Source organism: Strix uralensis, chromosome 33, assembly GCF_047716275.1.
Source record: "Strix uralensis isolate ZFMK-TIS-50842 chromosome 33, bStrUra1, whole genome shotgun sequence".
NCBI lineage: Eukaryota > Metazoa > Chordata > Aves > Strigiformes > Strigidae > Strix > Strix uralensis.
Window position 1 is genome coordinate 2,223,800 of NC_134004.1, and position 16,760 is coordinate 2,240,559.

General features: G+C 59.5%; 1 protein-coding gene across 9 annotated transcripts in view; it reads right to left on the reverse strand.

The window, feature by feature from the left end:
* Positions 1-9,088: 9,088 nt before the first annotated feature.
* Positions 9,089-16,760, reverse strand: part of HDAC7 (histone deacetylase 7) — an 89,314-nt gene continuing 81,642 nt past the window's right edge. For all 9 annotated transcript variants that reach the window (XM_074853891.1, XM_074853892.1, XM_074853895.1 and 6 more), the window contains 13 exons: positions 16,351-16,484; positions 15,633-15,753; positions 15,339-15,388; positions 14,101-14,208; positions 13,885-13,940; positions 13,562-13,649; positions 13,196-13,315; positions 12,100-12,197; positions 11,887-12,005; positions 11,582-11,715; positions 11,388-11,472; positions 10,597-10,735; positions 9,089-9,992 (listed from right to left, as the gene is read on the reverse strand). In XM_074853891.1, the coding sequence (XP_074709992.1) occupies positions 9,947-9,992; positions 10,597-10,735; positions 11,388-11,472; positions 11,582-11,715; positions 11,887-12,005; positions 12,100-12,197; positions 13,196-13,315; positions 13,562-13,649; positions 13,885-13,940; positions 14,101-14,208; positions 15,339-15,388; positions 15,633-15,753; positions 16,351-16,484 (1,298 nt within the window). In that variant the 3' untranslated portion in view covers positions 9,089-9,946. The remainder of the gene's footprint in view (positions 9,993-10,596; positions 10,736-11,387; positions 11,473-11,581; positions 11,716-11,886; positions 12,006-12,099; positions 12,198-13,195; positions 13,316-13,561; positions 13,650-13,884; positions 13,941-14,100; positions 14,209-15,338; positions 15,389-15,632; positions 15,754-16,350; positions 16,485-16,760) is intronic.

Here is a 16,760-nt window from a genome sequence, read left to right on the forward strand (position 1 = left end):
GTTTGGAAGGCCAGAGGGAGAGGGAAAGGGAGGAAAGTGGCCTTTTTGAGACAAAATTTCTGCAAAGTGGCTCAAGTGATGTCGGGGTTGTGGGGGACCCTCTGGCATGGCCGGTGTCCCCCCACCCCGAGCACCGCTGACCCTTCTGCCATCGGGCTTTGCCACTTCACAGCCCTGAATTTCAGCTCAGATCTGCAGCTGGAGGTGCAGGCGCTGCTGACCAGCTCCCAGGGGGATTTCACCTAAGGATGTGCCACATTTAAACTCTCATTTTCCTGCAAGCCTGGCTGAGATCTTTTCCAACCAACAGGAAAACTGCCAGTTTTCTAAACCCATGTTTAACCTCAATTATTTGGGGCAGACCTGGTTGTTTAAAAAATGAAAGACCGTCCTTGCTGGAAGCGGGATTGCTGCCCCGTAGCCATGGCTGGGTGCCGCCGGGGACCCCTTCCCCTCCGGGACAGGCAGAGCGAAGCGTGTGGGTACTTATTCTCACTTTGAGAAGTCAAAAAGCTGCCAGAGACAGTCGGGGTGTGGAGCCCCGCAAGCAGAGCAAGCCCCTATTACCCCCAGAGGCTCCCTCATCCTCTTCTGGGCATCACATTTTTGCAGCCCTGCGAGTTTTTCAGCATGCAGCTGGGTTATCGTGTTTTGGGGGGCGCGGGGTGCTCTGTGCATGCTCCCAAAAGAGCTCGGCACGGCTTTTCCCCGCTCCTGAATTCGCGGGAGAGGTGGAAGCAGCTCGCGGGTTTCTTCGGTGGGTGGTTTTTAGGAGCTTCAGCACTGTGTTGGTGAGGCCCGTGCCGAGGAGGTGTGTGCGCTCCGTTAAAGCCCAGCTAAAGGCATTTTCACCCTGGGGAGGTGTGGGGTTTCTGAGTGCCCTCCCCATCGCCCCCAGACTCGGGGCCATTGCTCTCGGAGCACGCGTGTGTGGGCTGACGTGCAGCTCTGTGCCCGGTCGTTGACTCGTAGACCTGTTTATTTAAGCTGAGTGCTTGGCAGGGATTGTGTTCCCATGATAAACAGGAATTAAAGACCCTTAGCGATCCTAAAGACCTCTCTGCTAAATGAAAGAGCCTCCGTGTAAAATCCCTCATGTCCTGTGAGCGTGGTACGCTCGGTGTGCTTATCACTGCTGGTTAATATTCATCCCAAGCGGCTTCGGTGCTTGCCTTGAGGCGAAGCATCCTTCAGCTGAATAGATAATAATCTGCTTTGTGCCAACCTGCAGCGGTATTCCGGTACCAATTAGCAACTCCCAGTTGGGCAGGGAAGTAATGGGAGGAGGATTTGCTAAGCAAAGACCAAAAAGAGGGAACAGCCACAGGGGAAGCGATGCTGGAGTTGGAAAGGCTGCGTCTCTCCTCCGTAAGTGAATTAACCCAGCGCTTGCAATGGGACTGTAATTTTATAATGTAAAGCAGCTAATGGCTGCTGCGAGCGCGGCATACTGGTCTCCACTGGAACTCAGCCTATTAAATATCAAAGGGTGCTGGAGTAGCTGGATGTGGATATGCCCTTGTTAACCAGGAGACATCATCCGGGGAAAGAGGGATTGAGCCCTCAGGCAAGAAAAATAATGTTTGAAGTCCCCCAAGCTCACGGTTTTTCAGCACAGTCTTGAGCACATTAAAATGGTTTCTTTTCCTGCTGGAGGAGAAAATGAGGCTGGAAGCTGAAACTGCTGGGGGAGAAAGACTGGCGGAGTGGTGAGGGGTGATATTCCTTGCCCTTCATTTGTCTCCCTGGATTTATTGTCTTTCTCGCGTTGCCCTCACTTAATTGTCTATCCTGAAAGACCTTGGATAAATCTTCCCTTTGGGGACTGTTGCTCTTGCTTGGAGTCTGCTTTGTCGGGTGGATGTTTCATTTTCTTTTATTTATAAATACATCTCATTGCACAGTATTAAAGCACCAGGGTATTGAAGGAGCTTGGGGAGAGCTCCTTTCACTATCCAGAAAACGCATTTGAAGCAGCATCTGCTTCAAAAAGCTGCGATCCCTCTGCAGACCGGCGAGGAAGCGCGGTCCCGTCCGGCTGAGCTGCCTTGCCACCCTGGATCAGTCCTTTAAAAGCAGCGAGAAGCGTGTCCGTTCGCTCACTGCTGGTTAAACTGGCCAAGGTGGCCCAGGACCCCCGGGCTGGGTTAGACCAAGCCCAGGCGCTGGGCTCCTCCTTAGCCAGATCCAGCAGGCGAGGAACCACCCGGCTTTCACTTTTGGTTTGAACTCCCAGAAGAGAGGAGGAGTTGCCCAAATCCTGGGAAATCTGTGCCTGGGTCATTTTTCATTTTTTCCATTTGGGTCAAGGGCCACGTTAAGTACCAGCCGTGCTCCCATCCATGCGCTCTGGCAGGATGCTTCTGGGATTTGCTCCTTGCTCTGGCGTAGAGCAGGTTTAGAGCCCAGAAGTTTCCTCCAAAGGCTGTTTTCTTCCCCCACACGCCGGTGTAGCGTTTGCTACGGCGTCTGCAGGATGGACGGGTAGAAGAGGAGATATTTGGTGCCTTGAAGGCTCCAGCTTTGGTGCCCCGGGGCTGGAGGAGCCGCTGTAGATGAGGGATGCAGGACATCCCCCAGATCCCAGGGCTGATCTCATGTTCCGGGTATGGGTGCAGGACCAGACGGGGCTGGTCGGGGACACCCCACACCGTGGCTGTCGGGGACACCCCGACTGCTGTGTAGGAGCAAGGGGTGGCATCACCTCGCTGTGCCGAGCGGTTCTGCCGCTGTTCCCAGAGCCCAGCCCGGAGCAGGGAGAGCCGCAGGCCATCCAGCCATCCCCCTCCAGCTCCCCTGGCACGAGAGCATCCGGCACGAGGACGTGGCACAGGGGCAACTGGGGCTGCCGTTCATTTCACCGGCAGAAAAGCCTTTTTCCAGCAAAAACTTTCACCTTTCTATCAAAGATGGAAGAACTCAACACCAAACCTGCCCCGGGGGGACCAGGCTCCTCTCCATCGCAGGAAGGCAGGTTCTCAGCCCTACTCAGGATTAGTTAAAATTAAAACAGAGATAAAATTACAGAGCCAGCCCTCACGAGCATTAAAATGTCTGCCGGTTTACGATCCCCACGAGGAGACGGGCTCGCTCGCTCTCAGCTGCGTTCGCTTAGCCCAGAGGAATGCCTTTGAAACGAACCCGTATTTCATCGCCGAATGTCATGGGAAGGCACCTGGGATCTGAGGAGGAACGAAGGAGATGCGTTAACAAGACGGGCTTTGCATTTAATTTCCTTTTATAGGGCTGTACCTGCACAGAGATGAGGGTGTTAATGCGGCGGAGGGAGGGAAGGGCAGCGCTCAGCCGGGGCTCGCAGAGCGTTGTGGCTCCGTGGTCTGGTCCTCTCCAGCCCCATGTCGGTCGGTCCCCTGGAGCAGGGCTGGTCTCCTCCGGAGGCTCCCGCAGCCCTTCGGCAGCCTTCAAAATCCTGCGGTGAGCACGTTAATTGGCGTTAGACCTTGTTGGTTTGGGAACGGCCGTGCCGTGAGGCGAGGGGAGATGATTAAGTTTTATATGAGCTGGGCTGAGCCGCTCGTGCCTGCGCTCCTCACGCCCCAGCACATCCCTGCGCTGGGCCAGCCGACACCGGAATTTTTTGGTTGCCCGTTGTGCCGGGCACCGTTGCCCTTGAGCACCGGGGATGTGCACAGCACCCACCGCAGACCTGTCAGTCCCCCAAGCGATGGGACGCGTTGGGCTTTGGGGATTTTTTCTCTCTCTGCCGCCTGGCTCAGGCAGGCTCTGCCCCATCTGTGAGCCCCGCGGGCAGCCCTGCCTGCAGGGAGGGTGGGCAGGGGCTGCCCCCAGCAGCCCGCCGGCCCCGTCTGCATTACCTCAGCAGTGCCCGGGGTGAATTACTGGAGGGTTTGATTTATTCCTCTCCAGGCTCCTCTCCGGAGAGTTAAAGGTCTCTGCTATTGCGCAAAGGAAGGACTAGAAAAACAGGAGGCAATGCAGGGGGGGATGAAATAAAACCAGAGACCTGGGGGTGATGGGGAGGAAGCCCAGACAGCTCCGGGGCCAGCAAAATGAAGCTGTTGCCCCCGGGGCTGGATTCCCCTCGCCCCCCACGTCCCGTCTCTCAAGACCTGCTGGAGCCGTTTCTAATCTCCTCCAGCCCGTGCAGGAGACGTTTCCCCCGGCCCAAGGTCCAGCTCAGGCAGGGTCTGCCCTGCTCCCGCGCTCGGTTCACCCGTGCCACGGACCCTGGCTCCAGGCTGGCGGCCAGTGGTGGCCAGAGGCATCCAGTGGCTCCATGGGGTCCCCTCTGGTGTCACCCGCCCTGGGGACAGCCTGGCGTCCTCGGGGCTGGAGAGGGGACAGACCACCGCGGGGTAACACCAGTCCTCCCCCCACGGAGGGGAGGGAAGGAGAGATGAGCGGGTCGGCTGTTTTCCTTCTCCATCCTCCCAGAGAAACATATTTGGGGTAAAAGCTGTGATTTTTTGGAACGCTCGTGGTCCCCGGCTCAGGTGCGAGGACATTTCCCAGAGCGTCCCAGGCAAACTCTTGCGGCCACAGGGAAGTCTGCGAATGCGAAGCACGAAGGCTCAGGAGCCAGCAACCGAACGTGGCTTTTCTCCCCGCCAGCTTCCCAGCCGCGCGCCGGATTTTGCATGATTTTGGGAAGCCTGGGCTGGCCGTGCCGAGCCAAACCCTCGGTGACTTGGCAGCCAGGCTGACCCTGCCTGTCTCCCCGTAGGTCTTACGCCTCCGCCTCGATGGAAACAAGCAGCAGCTCGCCAGCGCCCGGGCACCCAGACCCAGCCACCCCACTCTCCTCCAGCACCCAAAACCTGACAGCAGCCTCCCCGGCGAGCAGGAGAGCACGAGCACCGTCCCACCCTGCCAGCCCCCTCGCCTGGGGCTGCTCTGACCCCCTCCAAACCCCAGGGCTGGGGCAGAGGGACCCGAACCAGGACCTGGGTGGTTTTGCTTGAAACGAGCTTGTTTGGACGCTGTGTATGAAACTCTTAAAGGTGTAATTTATTTTTGACTCGCAGGTAAGAAATAGTCAAGTTATCGACTTTCCCGAGCCTGCAGGGAAGTCGATGGCTCAGCGGGCTCGGTCCTCCCCGCATCCCCCCGCTGCCTGCAGCCAGCCCCACAGCCAGGATGTGCAGGCAGCTGCCTTCTGCCAGCACCGGGCAGGACAACTCCCGTCGGGACGATGGGAAGGGCCCGAGCCTTCCCTCGCTGGCTGGTCCTCGCCGCTTCCCAGGATGTGAAAACGCAGCGTCCGAGGGTTTGGCCAAGGATGGAGCTCAGAGCCCAGCGTGGTTCCGCTTTTATCCTGCTCTGGAGGTCTGTGCCGCAGCGATGCCGCGGTGGGAACTGCTGCCCGGCACGCCGAGCGGGTCTGGGGGGGCTGCTGAACCCCTCGGTGAACCCCGCGGCTCTCGACGCCCTCCCCCTGTACCCCACGGGCCTGCCTCAACATCACCCGCTCTGGTGGAACAACCCCGTTTCTTTGAAATTATTGGAAAATAAGGCTGGAGACGTCACACACAGCCCTTCCCTCTGCCCCACGAGAATGGGGGAGTTCGGGGACATCTCGGGAGCGGTGCTGCTCTGGGGGGGGCGGTTGGGGCTCTTTTGGGGGGAGAAGGAGTTGGGGGGATGTGGAGATGCTGGGGGACGGTGTTGGGGTTTCCAGACAATCCCAATAAAGTCCAGGGGGAATTTTCCAGGGTTCAATCCTTTTGTTTCCTAAGGAAATGGTGCTGTTGTAAGCACGAGGCGGCGCAGCCACGCACCCCCCCACGTCCTCTGTCAGCGCTGGTGCTCGGCCAGTTTTATTGAAATTGGGCAAAAGAGAATCAGGTATTTTTGCTTGTTATAGCAGAGAAAGGGGCGGGGGGGGGGAAGTCCCTGTAAGTGAGGCTGCAACAGGCGTGGAACCCAAAATAATCCACACGGGAGAGAAGTGTTACCAATGACTCCACAGCAGAGTTTCAATTAGTGATCACGCTTTATTACGCACCAGAAAATCCAACGAGAAGTGACAGCAAGGCTCAGACTATTTTTTTCTATGTAATTCTCAATTTTTTATGTACAGTGTGAGTGGATTCCCTGCTCCAGGGAGCTGACCGCAGCCTTTAAAAAGATCTGAATGTGCTTAAAAAAAATAAAAATTCCATTAAAAACAGGGTTGTGGATGGCTTCGTTAACTGCATCAGACGAAGTATTTTACACAGGAAAAATGAAACCACCTTTAGAAATATAAAAATTCTTTCAAAAAAATAAAATATGCTTTAAAAATAAAGGGGAAATACCTCTTTGTGAAGTGGAGACTCAGGCTTCCAATGGTAATTTTTTTAAAGAAAGGGTAAAGTATCTTTTTAAAATTTATTTTTTAAGTAACATTTTGTTGAGTCTTTTGTTTTTTTTTTTTAAAAAAATGCCTGTATTACTTATTTTTAAATGAGCAAAACATCAGCCCTAAGGAAGGAACAATAATTTGAACCGTGGCTTTGGCTTTTTTTCAGTGTTCAGTCACGACCACGGTTGCTGTTTCCAAAAGCCACAGAAAGTTGTGGGGGAAAAAGGTGTTTGGGGTGAGGATCTGGAGAGGTTCAGGCCCTCAGCATCTGCTTGTGGCCTGGGGCAAAGCCCCAGTAACCCCTGTCCCCACAGGATGGCCACCCCAACGCCATGTTGGTTGCCCAGTAACCCCCAACCCCACGGGATGGCCACCCCACCGCCACGTTGGTTGCCCAGTAACCCCCATCCCCACGGGATGGCCACCCCACCGCCACGTTGGTTGCCCAGTAACCCCCATCCCCACGGGATGGCCACCTCACCGCCACGTTGGTTGCCCAGTAACCCCCATCCCCACGGGATGGCCACCTCACCGCCACGTTGGTTGCCCAGTAACCCCCATCCCCATGGGACGGCCACCCCAGCGCCACGTTAGGTGTCCCACAGCACCCTTGGCGTGGGTGGCTGTGGTGTCATGTGGCTTTTCTTGTCACGCCAACAAACCTTCCCATCAGCTGGGAAGTGCGAGTGACTTTTGTGGGACCCAGTGGCTGTTTTGGGGGGTCCCACTCTCCATTTACAGTGGGGTGGAGTGTGCTCGTCTGGGACGCACGGCTGGCAACCGGGGTGGCTGCAGAGGAGAGCCCCTCCCTGGGGCCTCCACCATTGGATTCATGGCGGGGCTCTTCCACCCGAAGTTCAGCTGATAAATCAGGTTGATGGGAGCTCAGTGAGGTCCCTCTGTCCCTCCCTCCTAACTGGGAAGGGGTGGGAGCACCCAGGCAGCAACGTGCCCACCCAGACCCGGTGGCAGGACCTCCACCCACGGGCCCCCCCCCACCTCCTCCAGCCTCCCTGCTCAGCAGACACCCCTGAAATTGGTGTTTAGGGGGGACCTGGGGATGAGGAGGTGCCACCCTACGGGGAGGGGGGACCCTTCCAAGCAAGCACACAACTCTGCTGGAAAAAAAAAAACACCTTCCCACGAATGCCCACGCTTGGCCACCACGTCGTTTGGCCCCGTCTTCGGGGTTGAAACGGGGGTTGGCGCTTCCCGGGAGCCGTTCGGTGCATCGGTCGTGGTGACGCAAGAGGGGAGCAAATGCAGGGGGGTGCTCAGGGGTTCGGCTCCGGTTTGGGGTGCGAAGGATGAAGGATGATGCTTGTGAGGGGCTTGCTGGGTGCTCCCAGACCTGCCGGGCTGGAGCCTGCGGAGGGCCAGCCCTTGAATTTATGAGCTTAATTAATCACAGCTTTTTTTCCTTTGGTATCTTGCCCTGATAGACCCAGAGGAAACCTGAAAATGTTAAATAATAAAGACGTTCAAAGAGGCCGTTTGTTCGGGGCATGTCACGGCTTCCACAGCTCACCCAGCTGCACCCCCAGCTTTCTGCTGGAGGAAACTGGGGCACAAACTTCTCCTTCCACGCCGAGCTTTGGGCTCCCTCGGAGGCAACGGAGTGGCCACAGGCCACGACTGCTCTCGGCTGGGACCACTCGGGAGAAACGGGAGTGAGGGTGGGGCTGGGCAGGGAGGGGAAACTGAGGCCGGCGGAGGGGGAGGTGGCGGCACCGGAGGAGTCAGGGCCGGGGGCTGCAGGGTGCCCAGCCTGGGGGGACAGGGGGGAGCGGAGGGGCCGCACTGGTTGGCACTGGGAAGGGGATGGGGGGTGGCAGCACCAGCCTCGGCTTGGGGACACCAGACACAAAGTGCCCCAAGGCTGGAGAAGCAGCAGGTCCTTCCCACCCCCTCCCCCCAGCCCACCTTGGGGAGGGGGCCCGGAGGGTGGAGGGACAGCATCTGCAATGGCCAGGCTCTGGAGACCACACAGAAAGGTTTTGGGGTGCTTTTTAACCCCTTCCTGCCCAAGCTGTCCCCCAGCAGCCAGGAGGCAGCCCTCGGGGGGGGTGCAGGGGCAGTGCCACGGTCTGCTGTCACTAGGGGAACTCACACCCTCCCCCGTGCCCCCAGCCGGCGCTGCTGGACCCAGCTCTGGGCAGTCTGAGACACAGAAATGTTTTATTCTTCCAAGGTCCTTTTTTTTTTTTTTTTTCCTTTTCTCCTTGTTATTTTTTTTTTTTTACAAAATCTCCTCCCTGTGCCTGCAGACGGACCCGGCCGCCTCCCGAGCTCAGCCAGGTCTCAGGATCCCCTCGGCCCCAGCCCCCGCTGCACCCCAGCACCCCGACACCCGAGGGGGGGGACCCATCCTTGGGGGACAACCCCCGGGACATGGGGGGAGGACGAGGGGAAGGCTCTGGGAGGGTGAGGAGCCACCCGGGGGGCCCTGCTGCAGTCCGAGATGCGGCAGCTCTAGATGGACGCCTCATTTTGGGGGGGGGCCTGACACTGCCTCTGTCACCCCAAAACAGCCTGGACAGAGCCGGGCGCTGCAGTGCCGGGGCTTGGGGCAGCCCTGGGGGAGCTGAGCACCGAGCTGAGGGCAACGGGACTTGATCTGATGGCGGCTGGAGGAGCCCAACGGGGTGCTGGGGGTGGGCTGGGGGTGCAGCTGCAGGGGGGGTGACTGGAAGAGAGCTGGGCTGGCCCCACTTTCAGGCTTACAGGATACAGATCGTCAGGTCAGCGGGCGCCAGAAAGGGCTCAAGTCCACACGAAGAGGTGTTTGTTCCCGAAATTCCCATGGAAAGAAGAGTACGTAAGGTTCACATTAGCACACGGCAATTGTATATAGTGCAAATCAGAGCCCCGGCACCAGAGGTTGACGCTCTGGTTAGTGGTTAGGAGGACCCACGGGCGCAATCCCGGGCACTGCAGCCACTCCAGCCCTTGCTCTTCCCCAGCCGTGGGGCGTCGGGACGTCACCCACAGCCATCCAGACCCTTCTGCGCAGAACGAGCTCAGAGCCCGTGTCACGGTCACCTTGTGCCCTAGCAAGGGGGAGCCAGGAAGCCTTCGTGGGACGACGCAGAGTCTGTCCCTCCCGAACAAAACACGGGGTTGATTCTCAAAAGGCATCGCTGCCCGGCCGGGGAGGAGCTCTGGGTGCAGTCCCGAGGGTGGCTCTAACCACCCGCAGCACGGCCACAACATCCACCCCAACACCCACCCCCTTCCCCAAGGGTGAGGAAGGTCCCAGGAGAAGGGCAGGTCTGCGCCTGAGGGGTGGAGGCCTCTCGCACAACCCCAGAGGGGCTTCAGGGCCCGAAGGTTGGGGACTGATCGCAGGCACGGTCGAGGTTTGCGAGGCCACGCCGTGCAGAGGGAGTTCGTGGTTCTCCATCGGTCCCGAGCAGGAGGACATCTTCCAGGTGGCTGCAGGAACATCCTTTCTGGGAGACCCACGGAGGCAGCAGCCAAAGGGCCGGGCCGTTTCAGGACCGTGACTCGGGGAGTGAGGATGATGTGGCAAACGGGAAGCCAGGAGTGAAGAGCGAGCGCTGGGCTCAGGAGAGTCCAGTCACATCCTGGAAGCAGGGGAGCAGAGAACGTCACCGCTCATCACTGGTTCATGGGCTCCTCTTCCTCCATTGGCTCGTCCTGTGGCCTGAAACGGAGAAATACGACACCTGAGACAAGGAGGAGACCCGTGTGACACAACGCATCCCTCCCAGCGTCGAGGGGCCTTCTGGCATGTCCAGCTCCTGGAGCTAGCCAACAAGCCTCCCAGCTTGCCAGCTGGAGCTTCCTGCTCCACGGAGACCCACAGAGGCTCCAGCTGAGTCCTGGTGAGGGTGAGGAAAGGTGCTGGGCAGGTGGGGACCCTGCTGAAAGGAGGTGGTGCACCCCCACCCCTCCAGCCTCCAGGGAAGGGAGGAGGATTTGGTCTCATTTTCATCTTGTTTGGGAAGAGCCCAGCCCCGAGTCTCCCAGAAGCCAGGTCAGGTCCTGACCATGCAGATGCAGGACCTCACCCCCCCATCCACCCCCCCCACCTGAGGGCAGATCTGCCAGGATTTGAGGGTTGCAGACCCCGGGCTCTCGGTGGGGAGGATGGTTGTAATTTCTCTCTCCCACACCAGCACCGTCCTGAGCTCCCGGCAGCTCATCTGGCTGGTGGACACGGCCTCTCCCTGCCGCGACACCGAGGTCGGGAGCCAGGCACGCAGGGAGAGGCACCCACATCTCCTGGGATCCATTCAGAGCATCACCTCTTCTCCACCATCACGGCCACCGAGAGGGAGGCCAAGGCTGTGACCGTCTCCACCTCTTCTGCCTCGTGGTGCTGAGCCTCCAGGAAGGAGCAGCCCAGCTTGGAGGCGAAGCGCTGCACGGCCACCCAGTATTTACCTGTGGGAGAAGCAAAAATCAGGAGGTGCCAGGATGGGGGTGCCCCAGGTCTCTGGGGTCCCCTTGCAGTGAATTCACACACGGGGCATCCCCCTGCCACGAGGAGGGTCTGGAGCACATGAGGAGCGGCTGAGGGAACCGAGGGGGGTTTAGTCTGGAGAAGAGGAGGCTGAGGGGAGACCTCCTGGCCCTCTGCAACTCCCTGAAAGGAGGGTGCAGAGAGGGGGGAGGAGTCTCTTGAGCCAAGGACCCAGCGGCAGGCCAAGAGGGAATGGCCTCAAGCTGCGCCAGGGCAGGGTCAGACTGGCTCTTAGGAAGGATTTCTTTGCAGAAGGGGCTGTTGGGCGTTGGAATGGGCTGCCCAGGGCAGGGGGGGAGTCCCCGTCCCTGGAGGGGTTGAAGAGTCGGGTTGAGCCAGCGCTGAGGGATCTGGTGGAGTTGGGAACGGTCAGGGGGAGGTTCATGGTGGGGCTGGAGGAGCTTCAAGGGCTTTTCCAACCCAGGTGATTCTGTGATGATGATGAAGGACTCCACTGGAGTTTTTTATGCCCAGTGTGTCTTTGGAGGTCATGGGGTTTGCTAGAGGGGAGGAAATGCCCACTCCCGGCCCTTCCTCGTTAACCAGCCAAGCCCCTGGCCCTGGGACACTCACTCTGGACCTGGATCACCGTTTCCAAGGAGCGCACAGCGTTGGGGTTTGGTTTCTGCCTCATGCTTTCTTCTGGGAGAGGGTCCAGCTGCCGAATGAACACACGAGGGAGTGAATGGGAGGGAGCTGTGCGCAGGGCTCGGCTCGCAGCACCAGTGCACCCCCCCAGTCCCGACCCGCTGGCCCCCAGCTCTCACCTCGTTGCCCAGCAGGGCTGAGACACAGGCCTCGGACGCATCGCAGATGGCTGTAAGGTCATGGCCACCTTCTAGCGCGAGGACGATGGCTCCGCCAGCCAGGCTCATCAGCTGCTTTGTCATGTAGCCAAAGCCTGGAGGAGAAGCCCGAGGGGGGGTTGTCAGCCTCCCTGCCGGAGATGCCAGGGCTGTACAACCCCAAAGATCTTCCCCTGGAGAGCTGCCACCCCTCCGCTGTTCCCCAGCCTGGGTGGGCAGCGGGAACCACCCGCCCCGAGCCTGCGGCGCCGCTTCCACCTCCTCACATTTAGCAGAGACTTTGTAGCCGCCCAGGGGCGGTGGGTGGCCATCAGCTGCGTCAAAGCCGGCCGACACCAGCACCACGTCGGGGGAGAATTCGTGTGCAATTGGCATCACCACCGTCCTGCATGGGGAAAAAACAAGTAAGAGGCGTTAAGTGCTGGGTCAGCCTGACATGGAGGGGAAGAGGAGGTGAGCAGGAACACAAGGAGCAGTACCTGAACGCAGCCAGATACTCAGGGTCACCCATGGGGGGGTCGAGCCCTCCAGTCCAGGCTATGTTGACGTTAAATCCCTCGCCAGGGCCAGCACCAACCTGCGAGAGAGCAAGGACAGGGGTGAAGGCCTGGATGTGTATTAGAAATAGTGTGGCCAGCAGAAGCAGGGAGGTGACAGTCCCCCTGTGCTCTGCACTGGTGAGGCCACACCTGGAGGGTTGTGTCCAGTTTTGGGCACCTCAATCCGAGAGAGATCTCGAGGGGCTGGAGCGAGGGCAGAGGAGGGCAACGAGGTGGGGAAGGGGCTGGAGAATAAATCCTGTGAGGAGCGATGGAAGGAGCTGGGGCTGTTCAGTGTGAGGAGGAGAAGGGGAGGGGAGACCTCATCACTCTCTGCAGCTCCCTGAAAGGACGTTGTGGAGAGGTTGGGGCTGGTCTCTGCTCCCAGGGAATTAGTGACAGAACGAGAAGGAACGGCTTTGAACTGCAACAGGGGAGGGTCAGGCTGGACATGAGGAAAAAATGTTTCCCTGACAGAGTGGTCAGAGAGTGGAACAGGCTGCCCAGGGAGCGGGTGGAGTCCCCACCCCTGGGTGTGTTTAAGGGTCGTTTGGGTGAGCTGTTGGGGGATGTGGGGTAGGGGAGAACTTTGTAGAGTCGGGCTGAGGGCTGGACTCGATGATCCCGAGGGGCTTTTCCAACCTGAATGACTCTGTGATTCTGTGGCCCGCAGGGACGCTGGGGCAGTGCTGGATAGCTCCGGGGAGGCAGGGCTGGGTGTTCTGGACACCCGTGGGAGCTGGCTGGGTTTGCAAAACTGCCCAAAGAAGCCGCAGTGCATTTTCCTGACATTTTCCAGAGCCTTGCAGCCATCAGACACTGTCCCCATGCTGCTGGCTGCAGGCTGGGGTGAAGCCTCAGCTCTGCAGGCAGCGGGGTGAAGCAGGCAGGATCAGGCAGCGATGGGAAACGAGCCCGCAAGTCACCAACACAGAATTACACCAGAGCCCCATTCTCCTAGCTGTCACCTTGGGCACCAGCGCTGCCATCCCCGGGCAGAGCTGCACCAATCTCGCAGCCTCTCGGGGCTTTTTACCTCATCAGCAGCCCCGCTACCGGGGAAGAAGTTGCCGTCGTCGTGACGATGCAAAGAGATGTAGAGAACGTCAGGGTCTCTGTAGAAGATCTGCTGAGTCCCGTTGCCGTGGTGAACATCCTGCAGGGAGAGAGGGATTGGGAGGACGCTCTTTTTTTCAGCCTTCAGGGTGGCCCAACAGTCTCATGGAGCTAAAAGCTCTGGGATCCCCCATCCTGGCACACCGGGGGGTTCCCAGCTACGCTCCTGGCAGCCAGTCCCAAAGGTTTTGCTGTTCTCTGCTCCAGCTCCAACCCAGAGCAGACACCCGCTCCTGGGGATGTCCTGGGGAGGAGCAGGGATGCGCTGGGGGACAGAGGGACTTACCCAGTCCACAATGAGGATCTTGCTGAGCTTCCCTTTCTGCTGCAGCTGCCTGGCAGCAATGGCCACCGAGTTAAAGAAGCAGAATCCCCTGCAAGAGGGAGTTGGAGCTGGTTAACGCTCGGGCCCTTCCTGAGCACTCTTTCCTCCTGGCTCACGTGCTCCCCAAAGGATGGGCTCTCCCTCCCCTCTCCCTTCAGCCTGGATACAGATGGGTCCTGGGGGAGTTTAGTCTGGAGCAATCAGTGATTTTGAGCCAAGCAGATGTTTTTTGGGGCTTCCCACGTGCCAACCCAAAGCCCTGCAACTTGGGAAAGGGCCCTTACATGGCGGTGGAAGGATCCGCGTGATGTCCGGGTGGCCGCACCACAGCGAAGCCGTTCTGGGGACAAAACAGAGGCGAAGGGGATCAGAGCTGCTGCCCCCCAGCATCACACAAGGCTGGGAGCACCCAGGGACCGCCAGTGAGACCCCACGGCCCCGCTCCTACCCGGCCACGGGGCAACGCACAGCTCTGGGAGCTCTGCATGAAGCCAGCCTACCTTCAGCTCCCTGGTGGCCACCTTGAAGGCCAGCTCGGTGACGCTGCCCGCGGCCCAGCGAGCAGCGTTGGAGGAATGCAGCTCATTCCAGATGGTATCGCTGTCCACCTGGAAGCAAGGGCAGCGGTCAGACGGGGCCAAGGCACCGGTGGAGGAGCTCTCAGTCACGGGACACAGGCTCTCTGCCAGCCGCCCTGCTTGGGGCCAGGGGTTCAATCCCGTCCAGGCTGAAGGGCTGGGCACTGCGGAGCTGGACCACCTCGCACACAACGGGGCAAGGGTGCAATCCTGGCCAGGACGGCAGCTCCTGCGCCTGCCGACAGCCCCAGCCCCGAGCTGAGCTCCACACGGAGCATCTCACCCCGCACCCGGGGGCTGGAAGGAGTGACTGAGAAAACGCTCGTTACCTTCTTTATCTTATTTTATTGTTTAACCAAACATCTTGGTTTGATCAGGATCACTTCAAGGGCCGAGCCAGAGCCGGAAAACTCAAGTCTCTTCTGATCAACGCCATGTGTGCAACTCAATGGGTCCCCTTTGCCCACGGAGAGGGGCAGCTCCAGCCCCCCCGCCTTCAGGGCGCGGGCGAGAGGAGAGCAGGGAGGGGGAGGCAGAGCGGGGAAAGTAGATGCAAACGGGGCTGAGAAGAGCTGGTGCCCAGCAGCGGGGGCAAGGAGAGGAGAAGAACCAGAAGAGGCAGCAGGAAGGCACGGAGTGAGGCCCTTCCTGAAAGAGAGAGAGAAGGACAGAGACAGGGGAGAGAGGAAGAGAGGAGAACGCAATGAACGGAGAGAAACCAGGACGGCAAGCTGTGAGAGGAGAGGCCGCAGGAGTGTCTGGAGAGAAGCGGTGAGCTGCTGCCCCCATGACACCGCTCCCCGCCTCAGCGGAGAGCACGGCTTGTGGCTTCCCCCCAGCGTCCCACCAGCTCGCTTGCTTCTAACACCCCGGGCTCTGCGAAATAGCTCTGAAGGGCTCTTGGCTGCTGGGTTTCCTGGAGTGAGGAGGTGTAAAGGATCCCCCTTTCAAGTGTGGGATGCTTGGGAGCACCCCAAGGATGGGGAGGGCAAGCTCTGACACAATGACACCTTGCCCACGGATGGAGCGCTCCCACCTGAGGCTGCCCAACGGCTTCGGGAGCTCCCTCTCCCCTCAAGCCCATGAGAAGGCCCTCGCTGGGGACAGAAGAAAGGAAGAACCCCGTCCGAAAGCGGCCAGAGCAGAGATCGAGCACTCACCCCCACCCCTCCGCAGGGCAGCATGACGAACATCCGCTGCGACAGGATCCCTGCAGAGAGAGGGGACAGCAAGGACTTCAGAGCTGAGGAACTGGGGAGCGGTGGGGGACGGGGCGCACGGCACAGGGCCACCAAGGAGGGAGGTTTGGCCTGGCTGCTCGGACAGAATTAGGAGCAGCTCCCCGGGGAGCTGCTTGGCGCAGTCCCCACACCTGAGGGTGCCCCCAGATGCGCCGCGGGTGTGCGGGCAGGGGCGGGCAGCCGGCGAGGGCACGGCTGTGGATGTGGACTCACCCGCCAGCTTCCCGTTGTCCAGTTTGAGGCGGTTGAGGGGGTTGGTGCCATAGAGGAAGACGTGGCGCTCGCTGTGGACACACTGCAGCTCTTCCAGGGTGGCCTTGCGTCCCCGCAGACACTGTGACAGACAGGGGCTGTGACCGAGCCGCCCCAGGTAGGACACAGAGGCTCTGCCACCACCGAGGGTGGAGGTGGCACGTCCTGCTGCCCCAGCACGGCCACACCTCGTGCCACCGCGGCTGGGGACACAGCTGCAGGGCTGAGCACCGCGCTTCTGGCGCTGGATTTGAACTTGAGCACCCCTCTGCAAATTTGCCTGCAAAGGAGCAGGCAGGGAGCAGGCAGGAAATACCAGCACCGCCTTCCTACAACTGCAGAGCCTTGTGCAGACCCTGCTAGGCCAGGGCAGGGTTTCTGACAGACTGGAACTGACACTGATGTTCCCAGAGCTGGCAAAACCCTATCTCGGTAGGGGTCACACCTCTCCCTACACCCATATTCCAGCAGAGCAGACTGCTGCTGCCACACCAAGCTGGAGACGGGCAGATCAGCACGTTCCAGCTCGGCACTGCCAGCAACGGACAAGTCCAAGCCCTCAAAGAGGCTGAGAAGATCTGGGAGCAAAAGGGATGGAGATGGGAGCAGGCTACCCTAAGGCAGCATTAGCAGGAGATCGGCTCGTCCCAGCATCTCCTGCCCCGCCGCTTGTGCTCACCTCGCACTGGCTGCGCAGCCCCCGCTCCTGCAGACGGGACCAGATGCTCTGGATCCTGCCCGCGTGCTCTGGGTGGTTGCTGTTGTCGCCACAGGAGCACTGGTGTTTGAGCATCACCGAGTCATAAACCAGCCCTGCAACGCACAAGGAGAGACTGGCCTGTCCCACCTCGACAGTGCTGACCCTAATTCAGCTCCTTTTCAGGGGCTGGCCGAGACCCTGAACGCCCATAACTATTTAGTTTGACTGAAACACCTCCCTCAAACCAGGGGAGCCTCTGTCCCAGCATGCTCAAAGCAAATCCTGCCCTGGGTATGCAAGACAGCTGAATCTTGCCAGCGCTGCTGGACCAGGATGGCAGTCAAGGGGCCAGAAGGTGGAAAAGCCACCTCAGATAAGGAGAAGGGGCC